At 32.4% G+C, this 20,577-nt stretch overlaps 1 protein-coding gene and 1 long non-coding RNA gene across 3 annotated transcripts; both read left to right on the top strand.

The window, feature by feature from the left end:
- The first annotated feature begins 4,309 nt into the window (after positions 1-4,309).
- Positions 4,310-4,749, top strand: LOC122515739. Its single transcript, XR_006303363.1, has 3 exons — positions 4,310-4,342; positions 4,400-4,523; positions 4,671-4,749. It is a non-coding gene; the product is annotated as an uncharacterized LOC122515739 (long non-coding RNA).
- Positions 4,750-10,671: 5,922 nt separating this feature from the next.
- On the top strand, positions 10,672-20,046 carry LOC122515713 (histidine decarboxylase). 2 transcript variants are annotated; one of them, XM_043633130.1, is made up of 15 exons: positions 10,672-11,277; positions 13,281-13,567; positions 14,056-14,313; positions 14,528-14,671; positions 15,427-15,493; positions 15,589-15,751; positions 16,304-16,374; positions 16,465-16,484; positions 16,575-16,673; positions 16,778-16,998; positions 17,262-17,371; positions 18,589-18,759; positions 18,851-18,927; positions 19,097-19,232; positions 19,634-20,046. In XM_043633130.1, exons 1-15 carry the CDS (start codon positions 11,250-11,252, stop codon positions 20,017-20,019), a joined length of 2,238 nt encoding a protein of 745 aa, XP_043489065.1. In that variant the 5' UTR covers positions 10,672-11,249; the 3' UTR covers positions 20,020-20,046. The 2 variants fall into 2 exon arrangements, with proteins under 2 accessions (XP_043489065.1, XP_043489064.1); XM_043633129.1 differs by having other exon boundaries at positions 18,839-18,927.
- The last annotated feature ends 531 nt before the right edge of the window (positions 20,047-20,577 follow it).

The raw sequence follows: 20,577 nt of genomic DNA, 5'->3' as shown, positions 1-20,577 counted from the left end.
CGATTCTTCTTAATTTGTTAATTACAACAACAACAATAGTATCGTACCTTTCTTCTAGTTTCTCTCTCTTCTTTTCGATAGATCCATCCTTCACTTTATTTCAAATCGTCAAATTGCGAAGAAATAATATTTGCCCACTCCCCCCCCCATCACCCAGTGAAAAATATTTCATCCATCGTACGCAAGAAGAATCAAATATTTATCGATTCTGTTTCAACTGAATGAAGAAGAAGCATGGAAGAGAAAGAAGAGACACCCGGTATATAAATCGTTGTTAATGTATCTAACGGTGTCTTTAAATCTCGCTTAGAATCCATCATCCGGCTAAAGTATTATCGGGAAATAAAGAAAGAAATAAAGAAAGACAAAAAGAAAAAAAGGGATGTAAAGGAAAAGATCGATTAGTATTAAAATCTTACTGGCTCGTTGATACGCGAGACAACTTGTAAAAGAAGTTTTAAAAAATGAAAAAGAAAAAGAAAAAGAAAAGAAAAGAAAAAAAGGGTTTCCCTTGTATATTCCGTTGTTCGTCATTGTTTCCTACTCTGGGTCCTTCCTACCACGTATAATCTTTCTTCTTCCGAACTCCTACGCGAATAGCCTCTGGCTTTGTCTCCAAGAATAGCAAGCAAGAGAAATTCTAACGCATCGTAGAATTATTTGTAACCTTCTCTTGGTAAGAGGTCCCCATCATCCCATCAAACCAAACGAGATTCGTATTATACACGAATATTCAAAACTATTATCATTTATTTATTTTCATTTCTTTTATTTTATTTTATTTTATTTTCGATTATTAACAATCAAAAAAATGTTTGAATGTTTGATAGAAGATTGATCGGATACTTTCTAATGATAGTCAAACACATACAGGGTGTTCTATAACTGATGATTCAGATTTACCTATGGAATGTATTGCGATGAGATCTGTTTCGATATGATGAGATACTTTTAACGGAATCTCCGATGATGGTGTTACACTGGTTTTCCAATTCAAACGTATAAATATCTTACCATAACCGGTCTTTAATCGATCCTTCTTTATATATATATGTATTTAAATCTTTTATACAATGATATGATCAGCAAATGATACAATCAAAATGTTTATTTACAATTTTAATAAATGAGGATAATAAAAATGTATAACGATAAGTGTGTGTGTGTGTAGACAATTGTTAACTCTACGGGGGTGGATGGGGGATAATCTTATTTTCTTTTCCTTTCAATTTCTCGTCGTTAATAAAAAAAAAGAAAAAGATTAGATAGTAGTTGTTCCGATGAAGCGTGTCGCCTACGCATTCATCCGCGAAGCAAGGAACAACATTCGACAAGAACAGACAAGTTTTATCATTGACAAATGAAAAACTAGACTCGAGGCTTCTTGGTGGTTGGTTGGTTGGTCGGTTGGTTGACTTGGTTGACTTGGTTGACTTGGTGATTTCGGTTAACGGTTCGTCATCGTACTTACTTGTTCCTTTTCTTTTCTTTCCTTTCTTTTCCTTCCTTCCTCTTCCTTCATTGTTTATTTATTTCTATATCTTTTCCGATCCGCAAAAATATATTTCAATTTCTTCGAAATAAAACACCCGTTCACATCATAAAACACCGTTGTCCATAAAATGGACAATCTATAATTCGACAATTGAAATAATAAACATCAATTATAAATAGAATTAAAACAATAATAATAATAAAAATGATAATGTATTCTTTAAATAATATTAATCAAACAATATTAATAATCCTTAATTATCCAATGAAAATAATTATCATTTCCAAAAATAACGATAATATATATCATTGAAAAAAATGTACACGAGCATCAAATCTCGCTGCAAATATTTATAATCAATTTTTATTTCTCATTAAATATATATTTCAATCTCAAAAAACAAACAAAAAAAAAACATACAAGCGAATTCCAACAGCATCCGCTAATGTATCCCGATCCCCCTCTTCCTCTTACCACGGACCCAATGGGCATTAGAGAAACAGCCATTGTTACGCGTGCGTCGCATTGGTCGGAATGGCGGAATGACGGAGAAGAGGACGAAATAGCGCGCGAAAGATCATCATCCCATCCGTCCGTTTGTCCGTCCGTCCGTCCGTCCGTCCGTCCGTGCAGGCAAACGGAGAAGAGCGGGCCCGCAACGGTAAAACGTAACCGTTGTGCCCCCGACTGCGAGAGGCCGATTCGTGAGAGTGAGAGGGGGCATTGGAAGCGTGACGACGACGATATACTACTCTCTACTCTCGGCAAAGAAGAAGAAGAAGAAGAAGAAGAAGAAGGAGAAGAAAGAAGAGTGGGGATTGGTAGCAGCGTGGCGTGGAGGGGGCTGGCGGAGGCCCAGTCGGGGAGTCGGAGTGGGGGAACGGGCCCTGAAGCCCTCTCCGAGTTTCTCGACGCACGATGTAACACTGCCGGATAGCGGTACTCAGCATCCCTCCTCCCCTCGCTGTGTGTTCCCCACGATGGAAACGACTTCGAGGTTCACGGACACCCGTAATTCGTTCCTCTATCGCCTACAACCCCCTCCCCCCAACCCCCCCTTCCACCGCTATACCCCTCAGTTACCACTCACCGTATTTCAGCCCGCGATTCCCCCCTCCCCCTCCCCTGCCCCTACACCTTCGCCGGGCTCCCTTTTCCTTCCCTATCCGCCATTTTGCTGCATCATTTTTCTTCTCTTCTTCTCCTTTACCCGTTTTTTTTTTGTTCTGGCTTTTTTTTTTTCGTAATTCTTTCGTTATTTTTTTTTTTTTATTTCTTTTTTCTTTTTTCTTTGTTCTTTTTTCTTTTTTCTATGCTCTTCTTTATAAATTTTTCATTCTTGCCTGATAATGTTTGGGTTATTTTCATTTTGATCGGATACCACCAGCAACCAACCCAACTCAACCCGACGAACGAACGAACGAACGAACGAACGAACGAGAACCCGAGGAGAGAACCGGTATTTTATATGATCGAGTCGAAAATTGTAGTTATATCGTTAGTTATCATCGAATATAAAGTTTCGGAATTCAATTTCCCGCGGTGAAGTTTTCTAATGATTTCTTTCTTTTTCTTTTTCTTTTTCTTTTTCTTTTTTGTTGAAACACTTTGTTCGAATGATTGATTATGATAGAAAATGACGTTCAGCCGTGGTGTTACCGGTTTCATCTGGTTTTTAATAAAAATGCAAAATCCTAACGTATGAAATGAGATTTCTATTTTATTCTGGGCCACGTAGTACAGTACTCTCCCGAACACATGTATTTTATTTTTATATTTAACAATCTTTCCTCCTCGAGAAAGGGGAGGGGGAAATGGTGAACATATTTTTCATCAACGAATCAAAATATTTCCCATCGACGAAAATTCAAAAAGTATCCTTTAATTTCGTACAAATGTTTATAAACGATATAAAATGAAATAAAAAAAAAAAAAAAGAAGTGATAATTCCTAAATCATCTAAAAATCAATTGATCCATTCAAAATAATCGAATATTTCTAAATACGTTGATAATAATTTAACGAACGTCCGTATGTAATCATATCTTCCCCATGGAAATGAAAATAAATTCATTAGAAAAATCTAGAAATCACTGAATAAAAATTAAACCCAACGGGTTCTATCCAATATAATAACCAACGACCAAAAAATAAACATTTAAACATTGATTTACCACGAATAATAAATATTCGAGTCCTAGATTCTTCATCTCCTAAAAAGAAAAAGAAAAAAGAAAAATCACAGTGTCATGAATTATAACAAAAGAATGAGAAAGAAAACGGTGTGCGAAGATTCCGGCATGAAAGAAGAAGAAGAAGAAAAAGATTAAATTTTAAGTACCCGCAACTCATGTACGTGTCCTACGTGTTGTGTCTCTACGCGTAAGTAAGTGTGCGTCAAGTATGTTAAAGTTGATTATTTCCCATAGATTGAATTCGAATGAATAGTTGTAGAAAACAGGGAAACGGTTAGCAAAAGCTAGCTAGCTGGCTGACATCGTCGTCTTCGTCGTTGTCGTTGTCGGCATTGACTTTAACGGACTCCCGGGTGGTATGAGACGAGTTGGGGGGCAGGAGGGGGGTGCAAAGGAGGGGGGCAAAATGAACGGGGAATGCCTGTTTGCCAGGTTCAAAGTCGGCCGCAACTGACTACCAACAACGATGAGAAGAAAGGTACGTGGTGCTGGCTTCTATTCGGGGCTGCTGCTGATGCTGCTGCTGATGCTGATGCTGATGCTACTTGGCTACCTTTCGAATGGCTTTTACGACGACGACAACAACAACGACAACGACGACAAGGAGAAGAAGAAGAAGAAGAAGAAGAAGAAGGAAACTCAACAGTCGACGGTAAATACCTGGCTAACGGTGCTGTCGGTACGCGTAACTCTTCCTTCTCTCATATAGGTATCCCACAAAAACAATATAAGACACATCCGATACATCACAGTTCACCAGAGAGATTCATGCCAATTCCCTCCTCTTAGGTCCACGTTTATGTTAGATCTCAACTTAAGATTATATCTCTCAAGTAAGTATAACTATACTAATATTGATATGCCGGAAAGAATTTCTTCTCTTCATTTTTCTTTTATACTCTTCGTGGAATAATTGCTCGGGGATTTTGTTTTCATTTTTTGGTAAACTCGTTCAAAAATTAATTGTGGTTTTTACATAGGGGACACGTTGGCTATTGGTTTGCGTGAAACTTGATGTATAAAGGAAATTTGAGAAAACGAATAAACGTATATTTATCACATAGTTTTTACCTTCTCCTCCTTCCCATTTAATTTTTCTTATTATATAATAAATTTATTCGTTAATCAAATACGTAAGCTATAAATGTAATAATTATTTTATATAATAAATCATTTATTTATAAGCGAACGGTATTTTACAATTCAATCGTACGATCAAAAATATATTATTTGTCAGTTATATTATATATCTATTTTCCTCTGTAACATTGTTGATTTTTATTAGCAATAATTGTTGTACAAGTTATCATTGGTCAACGTTAAGAGAAAAATCGTTAAATAGGATGACTTATCGTTATTAATAATCATTTTCAAACAAATCGATTAAAACCGAATGAGATTATCGAGGATCTTAACGGGAATTTCGATCGAATTTACGATTAAAAACGGTAGATCGGATTGCTCTTCGAAAAGCAACCACACGAACGAACGAACGAACGAACGAACAGCTTCCGTCTTATAATTTGGAGACGGTCGATTTCGTGTGAAACGATTCGTCGAATCGATCGACAACATATATTCCGCTGATGGTGTTCAACGCCATACACCGAAAGGTGTGGAGAGATGGGTGGAGAGAAGAAGAAGAAGAAGAAGAAGGGGTTAGGAGGGAAAGGGGTTGCCAGGCGGTTAAACGCCCACGGCAATCAACGGTACATCGCGTTCCCTCGTAATGCTTCTTCTTCTTCTTTCGACTGTAAAGTAAGTAAATGCGATTTTTATCCAGGATACTTGGGAGTTACTCGTGTTCCGTTCAATCGTTAATACGTTAGATCGATAAATAATATCTTCGTATTTAATTAAAATCATTTATCGATCACTATATACGTATATCTTTTGCGCGTGAATGCTACTTCTTCTTTTTTTAACACTAAACCTTACCATGCGTGGTCGAATGACCGTTCTCGAAATTTCGTTTAGAATTTTCTCGCATACAACGTTCCTGTATCACCATGTTAGCTTATTGACATTTCATATAATATACATACAACCCATTTTTCAATATTTACAACTTTCTTTATTGTTTACTTTTCGAACAAAATTTATAACATGTCTAGTTTACCACGATTATTTAACTGAGAACGTTTTTTAAGAAACCTAACTCTTAGGCCCTACCCTAAAAGTTTCACCTATTTGTAAGTAATACGTTTACGTGTCGAAGTCTAACGATTATTCAAACGGTGAGCAAGTAAGCTACTCGAGTGGGCCACTATAGTGGCCATCGACCTGGAAAAAATAATCGCAAAAGCCACTTTAGTGGCAGGCCGGCTAAGGCGCATATCGGTAATTGTAGTGCTCTACCTTTATCTTTTCGAGCGTCGGTAACTCCCACCGTCGGTAACTGCCACGTCGGTAACTGCCATGTCGGTAACTGCCATGTCGGTAACTGACATGTCGGTAACTGCCACGTCGGTAATTGTAGACTTAAAATTTTTTTTACTCTACGTCAATAATATTTTGTATTTAGATTCCTGACGGTCAATATTATTAAAGTACAAACTCTCATTAAAAACGGTTGATGTTTTATAAATAGGAATCTATTACCGACGGCAGTTACCGACAGTAGCAGTTACCGACGATGGCAATTACCGACGGTGGCAGTTACCGACGATGGCAGTTACCGACGGTCGATGGATAAAGGTAGAGCACTACAATTACCGATATGCGCCTTAGCCGGCCTGCCACTAAAGTGGCTTTTGCGATTATTTTTTCCAGGTCGATGGCCACTATAGTGGCCCACTCGAGTAACTTAATTGCTCACCGTTTTAATTAAATAATCGTCTTCATAAGTCAATCATATTTAAGTGAAATGTTAAAGTTTAAGTATGTACAATATATTTTTATGAAAAATTATAATTTAATTATTAAGGAATCTTTACGTAAAACATACGAATTTTTTTTTATATATGACTTACTTTTTTGCAGACGAACAATTTGATTCTACCGAAATTAACTGGAAATATTACCTGTATCTCGCGTGGCCGGTAATCTTCACGGATATTCCATCGGCATAAAATCGAAATATAAAGTTCCGCTTCGCGATGCGAGACAATGGGATTTAATTTGGTTTTTTTTTTTCTTTTTTTCTTTTAATATTTACGTTCGTCAAAATATCTTTTTGCGAAGCATTTAAAATTCGCAATAATATTTTTTATGCGTGGAGAGAGAAATAGATAATAATTATTTATATAATCCCGTAATGTAACTTTTTGTTTTTATCTTTTTTGTTTTGTTTTTTTTTTTTCTTTAATTTTTCGAGGCACATATAACACATACCACAAAGATATAATATAGAAATAAGAATAAATCTAAAACTCGGCATCGAGTATTAAATTCGCATCAATGAAATAATTAGCATAGATAGTCATCATAAGATATGGAAATTTGTCTCTAAGTAATATACATATGCAATAAGGTGAGGTATAATAAATAAAGAATAATAACCGCAAGCGTAACGTTATCGACTACTTCCGAATATATCGTTCGAGAAAATAAAAAGAACTCACCACCACCACTATCATCACCACCGCATCATTTACTTCCTTCGTCAAAATTAATGATTCTCATTACGCAAGACTAGATACATTATTTTCTAATTACCTCATATTTTTCTTGTAATTATTATTATTCTTCTTTTTCATTTTTTTTTTAACCGTTAACTTATCTTTACGATTAATACACCGTGGATATAAATAATACACACACACACATATATATATATATAAATGATACGTAAGTAAAAAAAGAAAAAAATGAGAACTCAAAATGTATATATTCCCTTAAGGGAATCATATTTCTTTGAGCCCTTTTAAGAAGAATCCTTCAAGTTTTAACTTCTTTCTCTTTATAAAACGAACAAATGAAGGAATAAACTACCACCCCCTTCCCTAGTTTTCCTTCCTTTTTCATTCTACCTCTTCCCACCCCCCCCCCACTACTATTTTTACCGTTCTAGTTTTCTTCAAATCCCTGCTACTCTCTTTCTTCTTCTTCTTCTTCTTCTTCCTTCCCCCTCCCCTACCCTAATCTTCATCTCGAAAAGAATAAGAAATTTCAGTCGTGCGCGCGTTTTTCCCCACACCAATGATCTACATACACACGCTTGCGCTTTTCCGCTCGCGCGTCTCCGCACACGCGGATTTCCGAAGTGCGCTTGCACTATAAAAGCGGACCCCACTTGTTGAACGATGTGCATTCCAACGATCAACTGCAACATACCCGGATACAATACATTTTGCGGAAGAAAATCAAGAATTTATTACGGGGAGGAAACGACAACCCTTTTCCCCCCGATCAACCCTTCTTCTACTTCTTCTTCTTCTTCTTGTTTATTGGAATCTAAACAGGTTTGAAGAATATTCGGTTGAATATTTTTAATTCTTTTCCCTTTTATTTTCTAAACTCGAACGAATTAATTTATTTTATTATTATTATTATTAATATTAATATTATTTATTGTGTATATTGTTCTTTTTTTTCGGGGGGGAGGGGGGTTGGAGACAACACTCTTTTCGATAGATTTGTTTTATTTCCTGCTAGCCATTTGAAATGTTAAATTTGGCTGATAAAATTACGAAAGATTTTTTTCTATTTGAAATGTAAAATCTATCAGCTAATTTTCTTTTTTATTTTTTTTTTTTTTTTTTTTTTTTTTGCTTCATTTTACGAGACGTTTATTTCTTATATTCCGTCGTATATATATATATATTTTTATGGGTGTGTGTTTTATATTAATTTTTCCGTATCGTTAATGAGTTTCTCTCGTTGATTATAAGAAAAGTTTCGAAAAGAAATTTAGTTTCAATCGCGTAATAAGATCCCACTCTTTGTTACTATCGAGTCAAATGTTAACATCGATTAACTCGAATTTTCTAATTCTTTCCATTTATCGATACTTTTACAATTAAACTTGTACTTATCATATTTTTTTCTTTCTTCAACTATCCTGATATTAAATTTATTTTTAAAACGATACAATTCTCGCGATGAGATATCAACAACTTAATAACGAATTCTTTCCGAAACATCAGTGTGTTATATTTTTCTTTTTTACAAAGCCATACATTTCTACCTTTTTATTAATTAATAATAATAATAATAATTTCGTAATCACAATAATCCTACTATAAAGAATCTTATATTTTCTATTTAAATTCGAACAACAAATTACGGATATAAAAGGTCAATTATTTCAAAAATAATTTCCTCTCTCTCTCTCATCGTAATCGTCGGTGTGATGAAAAATATGAAGAGAAAAAAACCCCAAAAAAGAAAAAAAAAAAAAAATAAAGTAATCCTACAAAAAAAAATCGTGGTCACATCTTTTTCTTTTCATTTTTTTTTTCTTTTCTTATTTGAATAAAACAAATATGGAGAGTGCGATGATCCTTTAATAAAAATAATAAAAAGTGGTAGGGGTAGAGGGGGCGTATGGGGAGGGGGAAGGGTTCAAAAATTTGACAAAAAAATGACGTCGTTCGTCGTCATGGTCATCGTCATGGTCATCGTCATGGTCGTTGGTCGTGTCATCGTCGTTCGTTCGTAGGAAGTATGCACGGCATATAAAACGGGATAAATCCTTCGAATCGTACGCGCTTAGTGAAAGCTAACGGGAAATTAGAAAAGTCGGAAACGGAAACGGCGGAGGGAAGAAGAGCTTTTAATATCACCGACACACACACTCCTTCTTCCCTACCGCTCTTAAGCTTTTTCTTTCTTTCTCATACCCCTCCTCCCACCCACCCCCCCCTTTCTACCACCACCACCCACCCACCCATTTTTCTCCGCACATTTATCATCACTCCACACGTTTCTCAATTACATTATTATCACATTCTAAACGCAATTTTAACTTCTCCTTCGTTACTAAACGCAACTCATGCCAACCATAGTGTTCGTTTATTATATTTTATTTATTTATTATTATTATTATTATTATTATTTCTTTTTTTATTTTTTACGCTCGTCGAAAAAGTATAAATTCAAGAAAAATAATCTTTTTTCGTTGAGAAATTTATAAAAAAACTATCGAATAATATATTATTTTATTATTATTAGTCTTTCAATATATAAAAAAAAATATATATATAATTATTATTATTATAATAGCAAATAAATTCGCAGTAATAAATGAATCAGTTGTTGATATTAATAAAGGTACGCGTCGTCTAAAGATATAGAAACAAATTCCGTTTTAACTTCCATTCTCGTATTTCGCACTACGAGTGAGATTCTGTGTTTTCCAAAATGGGATTAGCAAAGAGGTGTTAGAGAATAAGGGAAGAGAGTAATTCGTGTTTGATTTCGTTGGTAATTCGTTGGAAAGCAGTAATAGTAGTAGCAGTAGCAGTAGCAGTAGTAAGTAAGTTCGAAAATAATAGTTGTACTTTTTTTTTTTTTTTTTATATATCAATCAAAATACCACGACATTGTTAAAAATAATGAAAATGACAGTTGGTCAACAATAGCGATGAAATAATTTCATAGGAAAGAATTCGTATAAGTTTGTTCGTTGTAAAATGTTCGAGTGTATCCGGTGTTGGGATAAGCCGGGGGGGAGTGGGGAGGGGGTAGGGTGGTGGTTAGCAAGGGTTGGGAAGAAGGGTGACGTAGGAGTGAATGAAAGGGGGCAGTTTGGTTCTAGGCCGTTACGAGCCTTGTCACACTAGCCTAATAAGCTCGGCTTGGGTGCCATGTGACAGCACGATCGATGATTGGATGAATCCGTACAAATCGTTCGGCATTAACGCACTACTAAATTCTCTTCCTTCAGTAGTCATCCGTCAAAGTTTAGCGAGAACGTTGAATACGTTTTTGACTGTTTTCCATTTTTTTCTCCACACCTACGTGATTTATCGCATCTCTCACAATTCACATTATTAATAATAATAATAATAATAATAATAATAATAATAATAATTTTAATTAATCATCATTATTATTTCTATATAATTATTTTTCTTTATTACACACAAACACACATACACACTTACATACACTTGTGTTTGTCTTCTTCTCGTGTGTTTGTCCTACGTGGGAAAAAAAAAAAGAAAAAAAAGAAGTAGAGGAAAAAAGAAAAGAAAAAGGGAAAGAAAATTGAAATAATTATCAAAGAAACGTATTAAATTGAAATAAAATAAAATAAAATCGTATCCACATGTGCGTGAAACGGATCCATCGGAATTTCGAGATCTGGTTGTTGTGAGGCAACCGATTGAAATAAAATATCGATCGTGATCTATATCGAAAGGTGATTTATTCTTCCTGTCTGTCATCGATCCTGTTGATTTCATAGGCTTGCACGAGTCAAATTCAATCCTCCAGAAGAAATTACCACGCGTTACATCGAGAGAAAAGGAACCAGAAAAAAAAAAGAAAATACTAAAAAACGTCGGAGAAGAATATTATCGACGAAGAAAATTAATCATCGAGGATTTCTCATCTTTATAAGAAATTTTCCTTTCCCCCCCTGTCCCCTCTCTCCACCCAACGAAAATAAAAAGATGAATTTCGAGGAATATCGCAAACACGGTGAGTACACATTTTCTCTCTTCTTTCTTTTCTTTTCTTTTCTTTTCTTTTTGTTTTTTTTTTAATACTAAAAACAAACGTAACAATTATAATCGTATGCAACTTTGAAAAAAAAAAAAAAAAAGGGGAGGAAGGATAATTGGAAAAAAAGAACATTGATACTTTAGATCAAAAATGTGAGTAATTTTTATAAAAAAAAAAAAAAAAAAAACTTCATCGTTTCTAGTCCTTCATAATTACACGAGATACTTTAAAAAAAAAAAGAAAGAAAAAAAAATATCAACGACCATAAGATTCGTTGTATCATAAAAAGCTCATTTACTCTTTCTTGCTCGTTTAATAAACGTTTTCATACATTACTAATAATTAATCTCGTCACGATTATTCTCGCGAGAATAATTTAAACCGTGCGAATGATAAAAAAAAAAAAATACCATCGCGAGCAACCGATGAAAGAGGATTTCGAATTTATGAGAAACCATATATGTGATTCCCCACTATATCGTTCGATTATTTCCTTACATTTCTTTTCTTTTTTTTCCTACCACCACCTCCCCCCCAGGCCCCCCTACCTTATTTTAAATACGCGTGTTTTCTCAAAGGAAACAAATGAGACATCGATGAAACGAATAAAATACCTGAATCCACCTAAATCGGAAAATTTAACCGATAAACTAAAGGATATCCCCCTATTTCACGTAAACGTGGGTGGGGGTGGTGGGGAGAAGGGAAAGGGAAAGGGATACTAAATACTAATATCGATAAGAAGAAACAGTGATACGAGTAAACCTACTAGGAAGACTTTAAGGGATTTAACATGGCTCTGATTGACTGATTGACTTGACTGATATTGTTTCCAATAAAACGACGACAATAGAATTCAGATAAACGAATGAAACGTTCCTGATTTAAAAGGGTTCCGAATTGATACGCAATAAAATCTTTTTTTTTCCTCGCATACACGTTTTTTGTTGTTTTTTTGTTTTTTTTTTATTTATTTATTTACTACGTTAAAACGTGTATTTTATCTAACGATAAAATGTGATGCAACATTTGAATGATGAACATAAAGAATGATCATCGTTAAAACAAATTTATTTCTAAAATGAAAACTTCAAATTTTCAATTATTACTCGATAGTTTTACTCGTAAATTTATTATTTTTTTTTATTTATTTATTTATTTATTTACTACGTTAAAACGTGTATTTTATGTAACGATAAAATGTGATGCAACATTTGTAATATAATATAAAGAACGATCATCGTTAAAACAAAACAAATTTATTTCTAAAATGAAAACTTCAAATTTTCGACTATTACTCGATAATTTTACTCGTAAATTTATTGTTTTTTTTATTTATTTATTTATTTATTTATTTATTTATTTACTACGTTAAAACGTGTATTTTATTTAACGATAAAATGTGATGCAACATTTGTAATATAATATAAAGAACGATCATCGTTAAAACAAAACAAATTTATTTCTAAAATGAAAACTTCAAATTTTCAATTTTTATTACTCGATAATTTTACTCGTAAATTTATTGTTTTTTTTATTTATTTATTTATTTATTTATATAAAAGATGTTCGAAGTAGGTAAAGGGTGTTACGTTCTTGGGTAAGGTTCATTCGATGAAATGAAAAGAAAAGAAAAGAAAAGAATAGAAAAGAAAAGAAAAGGTAAAGGAAAGGGTTTGTTAATGGACGACACAAAACAATCAAAGGAAATAAGTGTTTAGATTTTGTCGGTTCTTCAAATGTTTGTCACATTGTTCACGCTACGTGTTTTAAAGTGAATCGAATGATGAAGGAGAAGAATCCTTCTCCCCTTTTTTCTCAATGATATATTTCTTTTTTTTTTCAATTTACGATCCCATACAACTTGAATTTTATAATGGAGTTTGTTCGTTATTTTTTTTGTATTTTTTATTTTCAATCATTTTTCTCACCTCGATATTTATTTTATTTAATTTTGTTTGTTGTTTCGTTTTAAATAGGAAAGGAAATGGTGGATTACATTGCCGATTATTTTAAAAATATTCGTTCGAGACGAGTATATCCTTCGGTATCACCGGGTTATTTGAGAAACGTTTTACCAACATCGGCACCGTTAGATGGTGAACCATGGGACGATATTTTTGCCGATATCGAAAGATGCATCATGCCGGGTGTTACTCATTGGCAAAGTCCTCAAATGCACGCTTATTTTCCTGCACTTAATTCGCCAGCTAGTTTGTTGGGTGACATGTTGGCTGATGCCATCAATTGTCTTGGATTTACTTGGGTAAGAACACAAATAAAATTGTATTTTCATTTACGAGTATCATATTTTCTAATCGTATTTTTTAATCTTTTATTATATCAAAAATTCAATGAACGAATTCTATTGATATCTTTATTATTTTATTCTTCAATATTAATAATATTTTTGTAATATAAATTTCATCAATGCTATCGAATGAGCGTCAATGTTATATAACATTTAAATTTTCAAATCAATTATTATTTATTTAATATAATCTTGAATTTTTGTAATCATTATGCATTTCATCTAGCAATGATCAATTGATTTATTTATACAACTATCCTTGATTGCAACTCACTGATATTTGTATTGTTCCTGAATGTGTGTTTAATCGTGTTTATGATAATTGAATATTATAATAAACGCGATACGTTCATACAGCGTGTAAATTTTTGCCTAATTTACTCTTTTGTACTCTTCGTTTAATCGACAATTCATTAATATTATCTAAATAATTTCATTTATAGGCATCTAGTCCGGTTTGCACGGAATTGGAAATGATCGTGATGAATTGGCTCGCAAAGATGATAGGTTTGCCCGAACAATTTTTACATAGGCCTGGCATAAACGACGGTGGTGGTGTCATACAAACAACGGCATCGGATTCAACCCTAGTTTCCCTACTCGCTGCTAGAACTCGTGCGATCAGAGATGTTCAAGAAAGTGAACCTAATCGGAGTGCAGCAGAAATCAATTCACGTCTCGTTGCATATTGTTCCGATCAGGTTTTTTAACTTTCAATTTTTTTCTTCTATTTATTAAACAATTATCTTCTTCGTATGCGTGGTATTTTTTTGTTTACCATTTCTATATTCGTTCACGCATACAATAATTAATAAAATAATGTTAATTAATATACAAACGAAGAAAATTTCTAATCGAAATGTAATTGAATACGATTGTAATGATTTTGATTGTTATTTGTTATTATTTAAAAAGGCACACTCGAGCGTAGAAAAGGCCGGACTTATCGGATTGGTCAAAATGCGATACATCGAATCGGATGAGGATTTTTGCATGAGAGGAGAAGCACTTGACGAAGCTTTGATCCGTGACCGAGCCGATGGTTTGCTTCCATTTTTCGTGAGTATTCATACTTTCATAAACATTTATTTAATAATAATCCGAAACAACAACAACAACAATAACAAAAATAAAAAACAAATGGAAACTAAATTTTCCAAACTAGAAATTCAATTATCTGATCTTACCGATGCACACACACACACACGCACACAACTAACGTTTCTTATTATTTATTATGAAAAATAAAATTGGCGAATAATAAAAGAAGAAAAATACTTTCCGAAAAGATTTAAAGGAAAAATTGTAAGTAGTTACGGAACGATATAAGGCAAACCACTGAGAGAGAGTTGCCAATTAACCTTCTCCAAAGTTTAAGTAGTCATGTCGTTGCTATAGTCCGACGGTCGACGCAACAATTCGGATCGACGTTTCACTAATTGGTCCCTTAGGGCGAACACCATCCGATTATCTTTTCTTAACTTACAAGTATTTACTTATTACCCTTTATTTCCAACAAATTGAAATTTAACGATGTTACTTAGATATAATATATATTTACGACAATATAATATTTTTATATTGCAAAAATAATCACGAATTTTTCATGCATTATGTTAAATCAGATTGTATCATTACAACGATCAATACAAATGCTATGAATTTTTATCAAAATCAAAAACTGAATAACTCAATTGTTATTCGTATTAAAAAATTTCAATTATTTGCACGACCTGTTGGATAATTTTTGTTTTATTTTATTATCTAGATATTATAATAGTAAAATAAATCAAAATACTATTTTACATCTACAGGTATGTGCAACGTTGGGTACAACAGGTGCGTGTTCCTTCGACAATCTTGTGGAAATTGGTCCAATATGTGAGTGATATTGAAATATTTGAAAACTTATATTAATTTTATACAATTGGATGATAAATTATCATCGACAATCGAATTGTTCGATTTTGTTATAGGCGTAAAAAATGGTTTATGGTTGCACATCGATGCTGCATACGCTGGAAGTGCATTTGTTTGTCCTGAATATCGTGGTTGGCTTCAAGGAATCGAATATGCCGATTCTTTCGCATTCAATCCGAGCAAATGGTTGATGGTTCATTTCGATTGTACTGCTATGTGGTAAGAAACTTTTTTTATATATAAATTTATTTACATATTTTTTGTTTTACATTTTTTTTTACAATATTCACGCGTGTTAACATTTCATTGAATTTATTCGACCATCGATGAAACGTGGAAGAAAACGAAATAAAAAAGTTTGAAAATTTAAAAGGAACAAAATCTCTCGGTCTCGTCAAGATTTATAAAAGAATAAAACTAATCGCGTAATTTTCATAATTTCTCTCGATATTCCCGTTTCTCTTTCTCCATTCTCGTAGATTTTATTGCGGAAACTAGGCCTCACTTTTTTTTCTTTTTCTTTTTTTTTATTTCTCCTTCATTCTTTCCGCAATATCCGCCTTTAGGCGTTCCAACAACGATTTTCTAGTTATCCATGGATTGTGAACAATCCATAAACCGTTCCCGATGACATTTCAATCGCATTTTTAAAGTCGATGAAACCAAATGAAATTGTGTATTTTAAACTAAATACGAAAGATTAAGTTTACGCGTTTGAAACTTTTTATTATTACCTTTTTTATCGTTTTGATTTCTCGTTTTATTTTTCAGGGTAAAAAGTAGCCAAGCATTGCACAGAACTTTTAACGTTGATCCACTTTATTTGAAACACGAAAATTCTGGTAAGGATGATTCATAATTTCATTGATATTTTTTTTATTAATTTTTTATATATATTTTACACGAAAATTAAACGTTTGCCATTTTCGTAGGACTCGCTATTGATTTTATGGTTAGTATACAAATTTATGATAAACAATATTAAAATATTGTCTTAATTTTTTATTCTGTTATTATTTTTTTTTTTAAATAATTTATCTAGCATTGGCAATTGCCGTTGTCGAAAAGATTCCGAGCATTGAAACTTTGGTTCGTAATCAGGAATTTTGGTATAAGTGGACTACAAAGGCACATACGCGAGGTAAAAACAAAATCAATGCACGCGTTGTTTAATTACGAATAAAAAAAAAATAATAATCTAATTAAAATAGATAATACAATTGATCGAATATATATTATATCTAGGGCATAAGATTGGCACAAAAGTTTGAAGCATTGGTATTGGCAGATCCGCGTTTTGAAATTGCAGCTACGCGACATTTAGGTTTGGTTGTATTCCGTTTGCGCGGTGAAAACAATTCGACCGAAAGATTGTTGAAAAAAATGAATTCACGTGGTCGCGTGCATTGCGTGCCAGCTTCGTTACATGGAAAATACGTCATCAGATTTAGCGTAACTTCTACCAAGTAAGTTGTTCTCTTCCCTCCTTCATTTATTTATTTATTTATTTATTAAGATTGAACCACAAAAGTTCGTGCATTTATTTAAATTTAATACACATTTTTACGTAAAGTGATAAAATAATTTTATTGATTTCAACAAACATTCCTATTTCCATTGTCAATATACGCACGAACATTTTTGATTCATTCTAATATTATTAATTTTCTTTGCATCATTAATTAGTTATAATAAATGATTTTGTTTCTATTGTTTTTTCTCTCTTTAGTACAACCAACGAGGATATATTGAAAGATTGGGCAGAAATACGAAATACTGCTAATGAAATATTAGGTGACATTAAGGATTCGCCAGTAAGAGTAAGAGTACCTTTGGCAGGTAAATCACAGGAAGATCTTAGACAGGTGCAATCCGCATGACGATATTCTTACCAAGATATTTTGGATACCGTTTAGAGTTTAATTATATTATAGGATAGTCAATTAAAAAAAAAAAAAAACAAAAAAATACATATTAATAGGACAACGTAGTATTCGAATTGATATTAGATTCAATTGAAAACGGATATAGAATATATTTTTTCAATGAGAATTAAAGAAAAAGGAACAAGAAAAAGAAAAAATATAGACAAGAAAGAATACAACCTCGTGATTTTTTCGAATAGATTATAGAAATAAATTGAACGAACAAAATTAGGGGATTATTAATTTTAATTTTATATTATTGTTATATTATTATCTTCTCTCTCTCTCTCCGTTTCGTTCTCTCTTTTTTTTTATCTCTTCCCTAATTAAATATTACTAATTATTATTATTATTATTATTATTATTATTATTATTATTTATCTTGTTTCTTAATTTTAAACAAAAATTTGAAACAACAATAAATTATATTATTCCTTACTTATAACTATTTATATCATTATATTATTTTGCCTTTTTTATTTATTTTCACATTTCCCCTTTCTTTTCCTATTTTCTTCCAACTTTTTTAAAATAATATTTCTAATTTATTCGTATCATATGCATCATCATTGTTATAAACTTGTTATGAGGGGGATGGGGGAGAGGTACAGGATTTGTATTAAAACTAATATGCTTGTCAGGTGTGTGTGTGTGTTTGTGTGCATGTTTGTGTGTAAAAATTAAATAATTAAAATTAAAAATTAAATAGAAAATGATGGTAGAAGGGATGATATGGTTTGTGGATAGGATTCATGGTTAGGGACATGATTTCTCCTAATTTTTGGAAATGGGAGAAAATCATGGCTCGCGTGGGCAGGGTCGCATCCCTGAAGTAAACTTATTTTCGTTGGGATCGCGAAAATAAGTCTACCCGCTACCCATTTACAGGATAAATTATAAATGATTCATCAGATTTGCGGTGATAATTGCATCAGAATTGCATCTAGGTTTTCGGTATTTTATTAATGAAATTTTATAAAATAAAAACTTTTCAAACACGACGAATCATTTGTTATTATCTCTCGTCTCCAGTGTTATTAAATAATTATTTATTATTATTGAATTGATATAAATGAATAATCTGAACAAAATCGAAAAGAAAAAAATAAGGTTTGTTTAAATATTTTTCAGATACTCGCGAGAAAAATGAAAATTTCGGTTCGAGTTTGTTGTTGGCCAATTCACCGATGTCACCGAAAATAGTTAACGGCAGTTTTGCAGCAATTTACGATGCAACAGACGTATTCGACGAGTGCATGAAAAATTTTGGACAATTGCGAGTCGAGGCTAAGGATAGTCCAGGTGATTAAATTGTTTTCCCTTTCGATTAATTCGATACTTATACGTCAATTATAAAATACTTTTTTTTTAACTCGTTCAGTTTTATTTTCAGCAATGCGACGACGAATTCGGGGTATTCTAATGTCGGGTAAACAATTTTCATTAGACTCACGCATGGATCTCGTTCAGGTGATTAAAAATCATTTTCTTATTTTTTCTCTTTTCATTCAATGTGTATATATCGATATAAAAAATAATTTATTTAATATGAAAGATATTACTTATATCGTTTTATTTTTTTTTCTAACGCGAATTCATTTAATTTTAATAATTTAAATAAAAATTAATCATTTTCAAGGGTTACGTATGTTGCGGAAAATTAATAGAAACGTCAACCGAGCTTCCACAAATGAAAGAGGACGATGACGGTTTGACAAATTTCGAATCAACATTGAGCATCGACAAAACCGACGATGATTATTCCACTTACAACGGTAAATTTGATCTTACAACACAAACATGATTTCTCACCAATCAATTGTTCTTTTAACCCTTTGAATGCTACGAACGCATATATGCGTTTAGTAAAACGTTGCATATACGTGTTACTTTCGTATAAATGCAAACAATGTAATATTGTTTAGTCTAATGATTCATTAAAATTATCTTAAAAGAATGAAAAACTTGATAATCATAAAATATAATTAATTAATATCAATATAAACGAAATAAACTATTTCGTTCCTACGGAAAAAATTCTTCAATTAAAAATATTCAACACTCGAAGGGTTAAATCAAACACAATACAAAAACCTTCTCTTCTTTTTCTTGTCTATTTTCTTTTTTAGTTTTCTTTTTCTAACTTCTCCAAAAAAAAGTAAATTTTTCTTTACAGAGATATCTCGAGAGAACACGATCGAACGATCGGAATCCGATGAATTTGACGATGACAATAAAACAAAAAACGAAATAGCCAAAGTTCATTCCGTATGCGGAATAGCAAATAGTAATAATGATTCTCTCGTCAAGCAACAAGATATTCAAGGTGAAGATTTTTCGAGCATGTCATCCGGAGAGAAGAGTGCTATACCTAGAAGTGAAACTATCGGTGCGATAGGTCATCGACCTTACACAGGTGAACTATCAACGACTCGTATTAAATCGGATAAAATGATCAAGGATAATAAGGAACGGCAAAACGACGATAATAATTATGGGAAGGATCATGACAACGATGCCAGACTCTGTCAAAAGTGTGGTCATTCATTGAAACGTCAGTAAATTATAATATTATAATTGATCGATTAATTAATTTTCTTTTTCTTCTTTTTTTTATTTTCCATTATTTTCTCGAGGAAAAAACGTACGACGTTGATCGTCGAGTTTTGCGAATAATTTCTTTTTCTATTTCTTATCTCTTTCTATCTATCTATCTATCTATCTATCTTTCTCTCTCACTCTCACTCTCACTCTCTCTTTCTTTCTTTTTTGTTCTTTCTTTCTTTTTTTTTATTTTTTTTATTTTGATATTCTATCAGACTATCCAGGAACCCCCACTACCGGCTCTAGGTTTACCAATAAACAAGGTTCAATGGATTTTCAGATTATCCAATTATCTTAGGAACAATAATATTAACAATAATATTAAAATTATAAATTTTTAATATTAATAATATTAATATTAAAAATTAAACTAATTTTTACGATCAGTTTTTAAATAAATTATTTTGTTCTTATTTATTGTTAGATATATATATATGTATGATAATTCGTATTGGAAGGGTTCGTCGTTTATCAATTAAATAATTATTAAATAATTATCATTAGTTGTTCGAATAA

This window comes from Polistes fuscatus, unplaced genomic scaffold (assembly GCF_010416935.1).
Source record: "Polistes fuscatus isolate 324 unplaced genomic scaffold, CU_Pfus_HIC Scaffold19, whole genome shotgun sequence".
Taxonomy (NCBI): domain Eukaryota; kingdom Metazoa; phylum Arthropoda; class Insecta; order Hymenoptera; family Vespidae; genus Polistes; species Polistes fuscatus.
The sequence above is the reverse complement of the archived record's forward strand: the minus strand, read 5'-3'. Positions and strand labels throughout refer to the sequence as shown.